The sequence below is a fragment of the Zootoca vivipara genome, chromosome 9 (assembly GCF_963506605.1).
Source record: "Zootoca vivipara chromosome 9, rZooViv1.1, whole genome shotgun sequence".
NCBI classification, from domain to species: Eukaryota; Metazoa; Chordata; class Lepidosauria; order Squamata; family Lacertidae; genus Zootoca; species Zootoca vivipara.
In genome coordinates this window covers 30303299-30316268 of record NC_083284.1, presented here as the reverse complement: position 1 = coordinate 30316268, position 12970 = coordinate 30303299, and the positions used below count along the sequence as shown (strand labels likewise).

The 12970-nt window shown below is 41.6% G+C and overlaps 1 protein-coding gene across 1 annotated transcript in view; it reads right to left on the bottom strand.

The window, feature by feature from the left end:
* The window catches only part of FAT4 (FAT atypical cadherin 4), a 135926-nt gene that overhangs the window by 3684 nt on the left and 119272 nt on the right, over positions 1-12970 (bottom strand). Inside the window, exons 13-16 of the mRNA XM_035111643.2 lie at positions 12479-12658; positions 7615-7739; positions 6524-6744; positions 3859-4120 (exon numbers count right to left, since the gene is read on the bottom strand). Of these exons, the coding sequence (XP_034967534.2) occupies positions 3859-4120; positions 6524-6744; positions 7615-7739; positions 12479-12658 (788 nt within the window). The remainder of the gene's footprint in view (positions 1-3858; positions 4121-6523; positions 6745-7614; positions 7740-12478; positions 12659-12970) is intronic.

The following is a 12970-nucleotide window of genomic DNA, read 5'->3' as shown; positions in this document are numbered from 1 at the left end:
GAAATAATAATAAGGATTTGGAAACTGAAGGAGCTTAGCTTGTTTAATGGAAGTTAACTTCCCCCTCCTCCTTCCCAGTTCTTTTTCTTTCTTTCTTTGTGTGTCATGTTTTATATTGTGACCATCTTAGTACTGATTTTTGAAAGCTGCTGAAGGGCAGGGTATAAATACTGTAAGAAAATAAATACTTTAATCAGAGGGAGCAAGGGAGCAATATAAACCAGGTATGAATGAATGAGTGAATACCACTGGGAGTTATCTACAACACAGCACCAACAAAAGTACATGGACAGTCCACCAAACATGCCAGTGGCAGTTGGGAATAGAACCCTGTACAGTAAACCAGCAACATGGCCAGCAACAGTTGACTTATGAAACAATTATTGGACAAAATATGGAGTGAGAACAGTTATAAATAAATAACTATTTAATTAGTCTAAGTAACTCTAAGCACTTTTGAAAGTCACATTAATTTCAAAGGCAGAGGTAAGCACACACATGGCTACTTGAATATAGGTTCTGTTGAGTTCCATGTGGCATATTGGGTATAGGACTGCAGCCTCCATCTCTCCCACTGAAGAATCTCCTGTTGGAGTCCATCTCTCCCATTCAACTTAAAACTGATACATTTGAATGGCTCACACCTTTACTTTTGCTTTGTTGTACAGTTACACCACAATTCCCCCATTTGCCCTCTAAAATTCCAGATAAGTTTATTTAGGATCGCATTATTGCCCAGAGTTGCTAAAACTTTTGCCACATTTTGCAACAGATCACCGAGTCTCTTCATGCACATTTTCTGTTTGATGGTTGACTGCCTTCAGACGCCAGGAAATAAAACTGATGAAAGGAAACCCCCACGGGCTAAAAAAGGCCACTTGCAAATGGGCACATTTCTGTCAGCCAGTGACCAGATTACATCTGAACTTTGAAATTCAACTGGAGATTTTCGTGACAGTAGCCGGAGAACATGAAAATGTATTGTGACCTACCGACCATCCGATGAAATGTATTACTCCCACAACTCTCTCCCCCCCCCCTCACTCCCATATCACTGTTTCTGTGCATAACTGGAAAACAAAGGCATCAGGACTACAGTTCTTAAACCACAAACTAAGAAACAGTGCAATGCACTTTAATGAGACTGCTGCAGACTAAGTTGCTTGAAGACTAGTGTCTACATGTGAGTAAGCAGCTACATTCTTGCAAGCTTACATTTTGAGAAATAAAACCTCTGCCTTCGTGGCATTCATTTGCATGATCATCATTTCGCTGTTTTAAATCCCATGGGCTCAATTCATTGTAAGTGCCACACCCATGCATGGAGGGAATCCTTGTGGGACATAGCAGAATGGTAGCGGTGTGGCATGGTGCCTATACAAATGCTACATCTGTACAAGCACATGCCTGTATGTGCACACTATGATGTGGAGGACAAGACTCTGTCACATGCTATGGGGATCAGCAGCCTGAAAAATTTCAGAAGGGTAGGTGCTATGGCTAGGGAGCTATGATGAATGGGAAAAACAGCTTCAATATTGCATTCTGCTTAATCACAGAATCACAGAGTTGGACGGGACCCCAGGGTCATCTAGTCTAAGCCCCTGCAATGTAGGAATCTCAACTAGAGGCTTGGACCCTTGATCACCCTCCTTTGAACACGTGGTTGATGGTTTTTGATTGGCTTCAGTGGGATTTGTTTGTGCGGTGTGAGGTTTGTTGGGTTAAGTTAGCCATATTGAATCGTATGCTGCTGGTGGACTCATGTTGTTGTCTTGTTGGGCTGTATATATGATAAAAGGGAGCCATACGGGAGTGAAGGCGTCCTCTTCTATTTCTCTCTGTGTTAGTTTCAGTATATTTTCTAGTAAGGCTGCTTCCCATACTACTTGATACCAGTGTTCCATGTTTATTCCTGACAGGTCCCTCCAGTGTCTGGCTATGATGTTTCTGGCTGCTGAGAGTAGGTGGGTTTTGAGCTCTTTATAGTGTGAGTAGGCATTGCTATCTTAGAAGGTGTTCAGTAGAGCTAGTTCTGGGGTGACCTCTAGTACCTGTTAAGTTATTTTGCTTATTTCTTGTATGACTGTTGCCCAGAAGAGTTGGGTTTGGGGGCATTCCCACCACGTGTGGAGGGATGTGCCTGTGGAGGTGCAGCCTCTTCAGCATTTCAGTGAGGTTCCTGGGCATATCAGTGCCAGTTTCCATGGTGTTAGGTACCACCTGTAAGTGAGTTTCAGAGTGAATTCTTTTCTTTTTGCTAAAATGGATTTAAAGGGAGGTTTAGACCACATTCTAGTCCTTTGGGTGGGGTTAATTTTGTAGCTGATGTCATCCTCCCATTGTTTTTTGATTAAGTTAAGGGGATTTGTGGGGCTTTGGAGCATTGTTTTGGATATTGTTGGTACTAGTTGAAGATTCTGACACAGACTTTGTTGAATGAATTTATGTTAGAAATAACATCTTCTGCAGACATATAAAAGGGGGAGAAATCTTTCATTTGGAGTTCTTGCTTTGAAGTTGAAAAATAAAATGTCAGTTGAATTACAAACCTCTCTTTCTTTCCTTTTGAATCTATGAATAAAATGAAATATTGCATCTCTGCATTTCAGAAGGTATTTCAAATAGCTCCAGGGAGCAGCAGCTTGATATAAAAAGGTGGTTACTATAGTATTACGGAGCAGGGAAAATGCCCAGGATATATTTTCATTGGATTGTGTTTTGTTCCATTAGTTGTACATCTCTAAAATTTGTTACATATTTATTTTTGCTCTCCTGATTCTTCAGATACCCTGAACATAGGAGTTCACACACAGTTTTATACCTCCCTTCATAAATCTTTGGCATGTCACATGCAGTGTAATCCAATATTAAGAAAACACCGTATGAAAAAATGGTTTTGGAGCATGCATCCCTAGTTCAGGCCAGACTCCTGTAACTTGTCAATGTCCACATCAGTCATTTTAGTTAAATGCTCCATTTCCTCCCGTCTTCCTATCACCTCTGGTCCTAGCAGACTTCCTGTCAATAAGCATACTATGATTTTGACTTCATAATCATTATGCAGCAATAGGTCAGGAGCAGTGAATGCCCTAAATGTGATTTCATTCATACCACATCTCATACCAAGCGAGGCAATTTGGATCTTGTTGTTTTCGTTGGATACGGTGAAAAATGTGAAGTGCGAATTTACAACAGGCAAGGTTATTCTATCTGGTGATAATCCTTTAAGTTAAATTCTTTTTTTTATAAAGAGCTCTCTCTGAAACATCACCCCTTACTGCTGAACTAGTCTGGGTGTCTGTATTTAAAAATCACTTCCATTAAAAAAAAGAATAAAAAAGAATTCCAAGCATGAACACTAACACCCAAACTGCTGATTTAATCCATAAATGTGGCTGTTTCTGTTCATGTGTGGCTCTGATTTAGGTGATCCGAACAACAAGAGGTTGCAATCCCTGCAGCAGAGGGCATGACATGCAAACAGCATGTTGAGTGGAGCATTGTGCTACTAGGATTTTAAGTAGGCAGCAATGCCATTACAAGAGGAGTGCCAGGACTAGTGCTATAGCAAGATGCTACCATTGCTCAGAGATTATGTGGGCACTGGACCCTGTGTGCTCTGGAACTACAGTTGTGCCATATGCATTGTAGAGAACAATGAAAAACTGGATCAATGATATATGGTTTAGGACACAGCTCCTGATCTAACCCTTAAATAGCCCAACTGATCCTGCAATCCTTCTGTGTTGCTAAACTCTGAAGCTTGCCCTGTTGGCTGTTTATTACAAAACGATGCCTACCTAATGATACCCAACTATTTGTGATACTGCTCGTATGTATGGATTCCCTTCTTACCTGGATTGCTGCTTTTAGGGGCATGGTTAGGTGGGATTCCACCAAGTGAAATCATAAGGACATTTAGTCCTCCAAAATCTTGTGTAACATGCAGGACGTCTCTACTGTAGGTCTTGTCGACTGTTAATATTGTGGAGCTCCCATTCTTCTCAACGAAGAAGGTATGCCAGTGGCCATCAGAAACATAAGCTTCAGGAATGCTGCGTTCCACCTTTCCACCAACTCCAGCATCAGAGATATACTGTACTTTGCCACCTTTGATCTACAAGGAAATATATATATGTATTTCAAAATCACAGAATTATAGAATTGTAGTGTTTGAAGGGACCTCAAGGGTCATCTAGTCCAACCCCCTGCAATGTAGGAATTTCAGCTAAAGAAAATGCCTAAGTTGGACATCACACTAAGTCAAAGGCTTGTGTGGCTCATAGTTTGTATGGAAAGAGCTAAACCCCAAGGCCAGATTTGGTCAACATACTAAGCAAGCGATGGCTTAGCTTGACATGGTGCATCAGCAAAATGACCAAGGAGGAGTGAGTGGTCCATGATCTCCTCCTTTGGAGGCCACATGCACTAAGCCATAGTTGGGCTTCCCATGATGTGCAAACCAGGTATAAAGAAATTGCATGTTTTGTGCAGCCTGATAGAAGTACAGCAGAAACTGCAGTGATAGATGGCACGGGAGGCAAAAAAATGGAGACATCACAAGAAGTGGATGGGGAGCCAATTGAATAAGCTCAGGCACCAGTGGCCTTTATCTGGCTACCAGGAACAGTGCACATATGAAATCCTGCTCTGCTATTCCACACCTGTGCAGAATGCATTTACACTCAGTCAGGTGGCAAGGCAAGGACCCCAGCACCTCACTCATCAAGAAGTCACAGCCTTTGACCAACACAGGCTGTTGTGCAGGCTGTTTGTAAAAAGAGAGCCCAAAAGTCTATGTGGCTACAGTCCTGCATCCTCAGCAATTTTTGTTCCTGTTGCCTTGTGTACAGAAGGTAATTTTAAAATGTGTGGTTTAGTTTTCTGAGTCTCATGTTGTCTGTAAGGAGTGACTCCATGTAAACTGCTAGCATGGATGTGAAATCACGCTTTCAACCCAAGAGATGGGTGCTTCTTATCTGTCACCTATATAGGTATAAACTTTATGAAGGTTGGAGTAGCTGCTTCCCATCAAATCTTGCATGTTCTCGCCAGTGCTTCTTGGCTAATTAATGTGTAACATAAAAGGGAAATACACAGGGGCCTTTTAAGCCTGACACTGTGGGAAAAGGTTTGACCTCTGCCCTTGCAGGCTTTCTATAGTGATGGTATCCACTGACTAAGAAAATGCAAATAAAAGCCCATGGTGCTATTGTCTGCTGAAAGAAAAAAGCAGAAGTAATTGCAAATTATGTGATAATATCCCGATAACTTGCTAGTGCAAGCTTTTGCATTGGAAAATATGGGTACCTCAGAGACTGAGAAGCCAGACACAACTGATAGATTAATGCTGGCTGAAGCACAGAATTGTGGTCTTACACTGGAGAAACTTATATGCTAGGAATAAAATGGAAATAATTAAAGGAGTCATGAAAACCTGGATCCTGTAACCATCCAAGAGGTTTGCCAGCACTACGGTTTCACTCATGTAGCGTTAGGGCTAAATTGACAGAGTCAGCCCTAAGAATTGACTCCACTGCTTTCTCTCGTGCAAAAGATACAGCAGAATACTCTGAAATCCATTTCCCTATATTGTAATAGTGACGTTCACATGCTACATTAAGAGAATATGCAATCTGTGCACCTATGTACACAAATACTTGAGCTGTACAATTAATTCACATGCACCACTCAATGTGTGCAGAGGTACACAACAGTTGAACAAGCGTACACCATTTCACACAAACACTTGCAAACGTGTAGAAATATCTTGTACCTGTTCAGTGCAATGTGGGAACAAGCCCAATGATCCTTCAGCATCCTTGTGGGAGCCAGCTATAACTGTGGCTTTAATGAAGCCAAAGAAATGTACAGTGCAATCGTATATATATATATATATGTCTGGTACAAGTAAACCCCACTCAGTTCAATGACTTCCTTTCATCTAAGTGTCTCTGTCAGGAGTGGGGAACCACTGGCCCTTCAAATGGTATTAGACTCCAACTTCCAGTACCTCTGACTATTGGTCATGTTGGTTATGACTGATGGACATTGGAGTCTATAACATCTGGGAGGCCACAGGTTCCCTACCTGTGATCAATAGGATTGCAGCTGGTTAAAACCAAGGACTTTGCCTTAATTGATCTGAGGACTGGCTTGTGTGTGCTACTATGCCTTTAAAAAATCCAAGAGTTCTAAATCTGAGCTTGGTGGTCACATTTTATAGGAGGTCTGAATAAGGAGGGGAAAGTTAATCGGAGAAAAGATTTCACTCTAGCGTGCAATGTTTCATTAAGAACATATGCAACAAACATTCTTCCGGCTGCCATTCAAATAGTCAGTACTTGGAGTCTAGACAAAGCTGATTAGAAGCAAAATCATTCAGCCCTTTTGATAGCTGGAGTTGTGCCCAGCACTAGTCAACGCTCTGGTATTTCTAAAGTAAAAGAACTGGGGCAAATTCAGGAGAAATGAAGACCACTTCATAGCAAGCTGCCCAATCAAATCCACTCGGCCTTACCTTCACAGTAGTATAATTGCTGCTTTCCTGGATGTGAATTAAAACTCCGCTTTTACTCCTTGTCCTGAATTTGACTTCTATACTCTCCATACTACTCTGAGGCTCCAAAATGGTGTTGTCAATGCTATGTCTCATCATGTATTCCCATTTCCTTTTCTGGCTTATTTGGTAGTCTAGGCGACCTTTACCTTCTAATGACAATGCAGTATCAGCCGTAACATCTAGAATAAAGAAGTAAAGTGTGAAAAAATATACCGTTATAACAATTCATCATTCACAATTCTATCTCTTTGTACCACCCACCCAGCACAGATAAAGAATGAAGAGATAATAAATAAATAAAGACTAGCAGGTAATGAAGGAAAAAATCTGTCAATTTTGGCTTCTCAGTTTCTAACTTTTCCAATCTTAAGTTTAGTTATTCAACATTTTTAAAGCCCTTATGAAAACCAATTAGCAATTTTCTTTTACTATGCACATTTTTGTATGCAAGTTACACTACTGTCCATGTTTTAACAAAACTATTTCCGCTGATATAATGCATTTTAATGCTATTTTCATGCATATATGCATTTTTGCACACCTTATTTGGTTGGAGAATTGCACTGCAAAATGAAGGGTAATGTGAGTTGTATTGTATTGTATCAGAAAGTGTGAATTAGGAATGCGAACTGAATCAACCAGCAGACCATGTTGAGAAAATGTGTCCGGTTTTTAATCAGTTATTTAAAACTAGCTTCCTTTCCAACAATTCCCCCAATTCCATTCTATTTCAAACCCAACTGCCTTCAAGTGAAAACAAAAACAACCCTAGTTGCAATTAAGAATTAAAAAATATATTAAAGCAATAGAAAGTGGCTGGCTGGGTGTAATAGATGGATTTCTACTTTTAAAATGTGTTTCTGTTTGCAATTTGCTGATCCCTTGTGGAGTTGGCCAGCATGATATTTTGCTTCATAATTACTGTTATAATGAATTCAACCATTACATATTTCTTCCATGTGCAAAGCAGAAAACACAAAGAAGTTTATGGGAGATGTAAATGTAGGTTAAAAGCAGAAGGGGTGGGGGCAAAGAAACACTCTGTTTACATTTTTCACAGTGTTTTCCCGTCAGTCCTTCTTTGCAGTGACACTGCTGCCAAGACCACTGATCCACACAAGTGCCACCATGTTGGCAAGGGTTGATAGCACAAGTTCCTTCCAGCCTAGGACACCTGAACAAGCAAAAAAAGATATAAATAAAATTAATGATACAGTTTCATTGCTTATTTCTTAAATTCTTCCCACCCCAGAGACCAAGACACCACACATGATCTCCCCTTTCTTTCTCCATAATAGCCCTGTGAGACATTGGGTCACTCAAGCTGACCCATTGAGCTTCCTTGCTGAGAAGGAGTTAGAACCAGAAATGATAAACACTTTTTTTTTTTCATATGTCTAGCAAAATCAAACGTGATGAGGTAGAGCCACCCTCTCAATACTAATATCCCTACTCCTTACCTGGACTGTCCAATACAAAACAAGCAGCACGCAAGGGCACCAGATTCAATTAAGTTGCAATCAAGTATTATTAATCCAAAAAGAAAACAATAAGAGAACCATATACAAGTGCTGACACAGAAGCCAAAATCAAACGTTAAACAGATAGCATGTACAAATAAATACGAAAAGGCAAACCAGTCTTTATGGTCTTTGAGGCTATATAGTGGTCAGCAAAGTGGCAGCAGGTCGAACGAGGTATCAATGGTAGACAGGCTGCCGGCGTTTTTTGCCTGTTTCGCCCATATGACGGTTTGCCTTTTGGAATTTATTTGTACATGCTATCTGTTTAACGTTTGATTTTGGCTTCTGTGTCAGCACTTGTATATGGTTCTCTTATTGTTTTCTTTTTGGATTAATAATACTTGATTGCAACTTAATTGAATCTGGTGCCCTTGCGTGCTGCTTGTTTTGTATTGGACTTTTGAAGAAATTGGCAGCATTAGCCCATTATCTCTGTTTTTGTTTTGCCTTACCTGGACTGAGCTTGGGTGGGGCAGTGGGGCAAGGTTGGAGCCACACAGTTGCACTGTCAGGGATGCCAAATTGGCAATGGTCCTCCTGTTGGTGAAATCCAACTCCACTGTCACCCAACCCCATCTGCTCCATCCAACATCTTGTGCCTATTGACACCTAGGATACTTCATCTATATGCCACATATCTTTTGGGCTAATCTGCTGTCCCTGAGAGCAAGCTTTGCCAAGGGGAGAGGATAGCTCAGTGATGATATCATGGAAAACACATTAGGGGAGAGGTCTCTTGTGTTCGGATCTTGCTTGCAAGCTTCCCACAGGCAGCTGGTTGGCTGCTGTGGGTACTGGATCCTGGATTAGAGGGGCCTGATCTGGCAGGCTCTTCTTATGTTTTCACGCAGAGGGAGGGAGGGAGGAAGGGTAACAAAACACCAGGGGCCAAGCACTGGGGCTGAGCAACAATGCCAGGATGTTGAGAGAGGCTGTGCACTCTGAGCTGTCATGCAGTCTATTTCTGTCTTATGACAAGAGTGCACGCTCTGTATCCTTCATGGAGATTGTGGTGGGCAGTGGCTTGTCCACCACAAGCCACTGTCCACCACAAGCCACTGGGCAAGAAAGAATGACTTGGCCATTCTTGGCTGAATTTTCATCAAGTCTTTACTACTTCATTTTCTCTGTCTCTTCCAAACAAGGTGGTTAGGAATATAAGCTAGGAGGGGACGTATTTGGATTGATGCCTATATTTTAATTTGAAATTTAATTTCAGGATCAATTCATGCGTTTATAAAATGCAACCCTGCTTCAAAAACCAACCCCCACAACATTCCTCACACCCTCAAGTAGGAATGGGCACAGCTACTTGAAGAAACATAAACCCTTTAACTCAAGTCACACCATCTCAACCATACATCATCCCAACACCTTTCTCTGAAGTGTGAAGTTAAAATGCTGCAAAATGTTCGCTGCTTCCTGCCTTTAATATTGCAAGTATGAGGAAGCTGCTTTGAGGGATTGTTGACTCACACCCATGAGACTGGTCATTTACAGCCCAAGCGGGAGTAAGTCCCACCATATATTCAATGAAGTGTGCGCCCAAGTGAAAAGTGCACAGAATCGTAACCTTAAATGTTATCCCTGAACAAGAGGCATTCACAGTAAAACAGATTCCAAGTAACTATGGTAATGTGTAAAGGCAACCAGGCTAAAACTTCTCAAAATGAAAAATGTAGCCATTTTTTCCTTTTTTTTTTAAAAAAAAGATAAACTCCACTCCCGACATATCTTAATTTTAAAATAGTACTCCTTCAATTTAACTTTTAATGATGAAATACACATTTTATCATAGATATTACTATATTCTACCTATGTTTTAGTGTGTAGCAGGGTAGCCACACTCGGGCTCATCCCCCTGTTCTGTATTTTGATTATATTGTGCCTTCTCATTGTTCCACAGATATGCCTTGAGAAACCCTGATCTTACCAGCTGAATTGGATCTTATCAGATGCTCAGAAAATCTCAACAGAGGTTTTGCTTACTGAGCTTCCAATTCAGTGGGGTAAGATCAGATGATCCCAAGGCACACCCATGGAAAAAACAAGAAAAGTTCTAAACCCATTGGGGGAATGCATCCAATCTAAATAGATGGCAAGTGAAAGTGTGAAGAAGCCCTTAGTGTGTTTCAGCCAAAGACTCTGATGGCACCTTAAAAAGGTAAAGGTAAAGGGACCCCTGACCATTAGGTCCAGTCGTGACCGACTCTGGGGTTGCGTGCTCATCTCGCATTATTGGCTGAGGGAGCCAGCGTATAGCTTCCAGGTCATGAGGCCAGCATGACAAAGCCGCTTCTGGCAAACCAGAGCAGCACATGGAAACACCGTTTACCTTCCCGCTATAGCGGTTCCTATTTATCTACTTGCATTTTGATGTGCTTTCGAACTGCTAGGTTGGCAGGAGCTGGGACCAAGCAATGGGAACTCACCCCGTCACAGGGATTCGAACCGCTGACCTTCTGATCAGCAAGCCCTAGGCTCAGTGGTTTAACCACAGCACCACCTGGGTCCCTTATGCCATGATAAATCTTATCATGATGGCACCTTATGCCGTGATAAATCTGCCAGTATTTAAGGTGCCGTGAAAATCTCTGTTGTTTTTAAACCAGCTTTTAGTTATTCATTAAATATCACATCTACCAACTTCTGCCTGGCAGGATGTGACTGTTCCTGAATTTTTCTCTTGATTTCTCTTGATTTACTTGATTTTAAAATCAAGTAAAATTGCTTCATGGGAATATTATGCCTGATTATCCAGACAGACCAAATGACACACACACACACACACACACACACACACCACATAATCTTCTGTTTTATAGCTTCATACTAGATACTGGCCACTTGTGAACCTCTGGGTCCCAGCAGCACATCACTGAGAAACAAAAGAGATTCCAGAGCCATTTAGTTGCAATAACTGCATTTCACACAGCATGAAAATATAATGCAGAAAGCAACCAGAGTGGAATAAACTTGAACTGTCCATTGAATTTAGAGCAGTAAGATTTTTACTTTACTGTCTGCCAAGTCAATCTGAAAGGAAGCCTGAAACCACTTTTCTCTGTGCAACTGTCCAAGACATTAAATAAAGAATCCTGGTGGACAAGAGATAAAAAAAACCCCAACAATCTACACATCTATCCTTCACTGGTGAAGGTCCAATGTTTGACTGTCTGTGAAATTGTAATTGATGTTGATCTCTGTGCTACAGAGCTTCAGGAAATCTTATGCCACAAGCTGAGACCATGAAAAGCAGAGGGATGAGCTAACCACTCAGGACATCATCTTATTCCACCCCTAAGTTCAAACAGTGGGATGGAAGAAACAACAGGTTCAGCTAATCAATCATTTTGAAGCAGTGTTCACAGGGGGAGATGGTACAGAGAGCTGCCTTGACATCTGAGAGGAAAAGTGAGATAACAGACACTTGGACCATACGGAGGGCGTTTAATGCACCGGATCTTAACAGTGCAGACAAATGTTAAAGAATGGTGCTTTTCTGGATCTAGAACATCTGCTGGTGGACCTAATAGAATACTGTTGCTGATCTGTATGTCTGTTCATAGGAAAGGTGCCTTCTTATGAGTCATGAGAACATTAAGAAGAGTCCTGCTGGATCAGACCAAAGGCCTATCCAGTCCAGCATTTTCACAGTGACCAGCTGGAGGTCTATGGGAAGCGCACAAGCATAACGTGAACATGATAGCCCTCTCCCCAGCAAGCAGTATACAGAAGCACACTGCCCCCGATGCCAGAGAAAGTGTAGCCAGCATCATGACTACCCATTGATGGCCTTCTATTCAGCCCATTGGTCCACCTAGCTCAGGATTATCTGCACTGATTGGCAGTGGCTCTTCAAGTTTTCATGTGGGGTCCATTCTCAGCTCTACCTAGAGGTATCAAGAATGGAACCTGGGACCTTCTGCATGCAAACATGTGCTCTGCTGCGGAGCACAGACCCTTCAACTATTTCATCACCTTTGTGTATGTCAGACTTCATTGACTTCTCTTCCTAGTGGTGCTTAGGAACAAGCAACAACATGATGGGCCCCTTACCTCATGCATAACAATACACAGAAAATCTTGGAGAGTGGCATTCTCATATACTTTGTAATATGGGTGGAGAACTATCCATGCAGTGTGGTACAAATAAAGGGAACCCTCGGATTCCTCTAGTCAAATGCACATTTCAACAGAGAAAGAGCATTTGGTCTATGACACAATTTGCAACCCAGCAAGAGAATCAGCGTGTAGGCACTGACTCCTTGTGCATGTTTCCCTTGCTGTATCAGAGCATTCATGGGTAACATACGTGAATTTTCAGACACTTGAGGATCACAAAACAGAGTTAGTCAATTGTTATTCTGATAGTACGTAAAACACATACTGATCCAAGATTCCTTCAGCTGACAAAGCCTGGCTGGGTTCTAAGGGACGTCCATTGACTGCAAATTCCATTATGCAACCCACAAAATCGTGACTTTCCAGCTGTCCCTTCCTTTGAAGTATTGGCTCTAGGGATCTGATACCTCCAATGGTGACTCTGTTTGGCTGCACGTCTAAAGTCCTGAGGGTGGGGGAGACAAAGAACAAGCAATGAATTCAGAGGGGCTTACTTTTGAGTAACAATAGGCTCCTAGTATAAGGCTACAATCCTCAAACTAAGAGTAAATTCTCCCTAAGTCAGTGGAACTTCTGAGTAGGCATGTTTTAGATAGCACAATTGCTTTGTTACAATCAGAAGTCTCATTTTGACAACTCCACATGTTGTACTGCTTCAAAGCCCTTAGCATGCCTTATACAAAAAGCACCATATTTGATGCACATAGAACAGATTGTTCTGTTCTGTGGTGTGGTGGGGGCAGGAAAAGACCTTGTA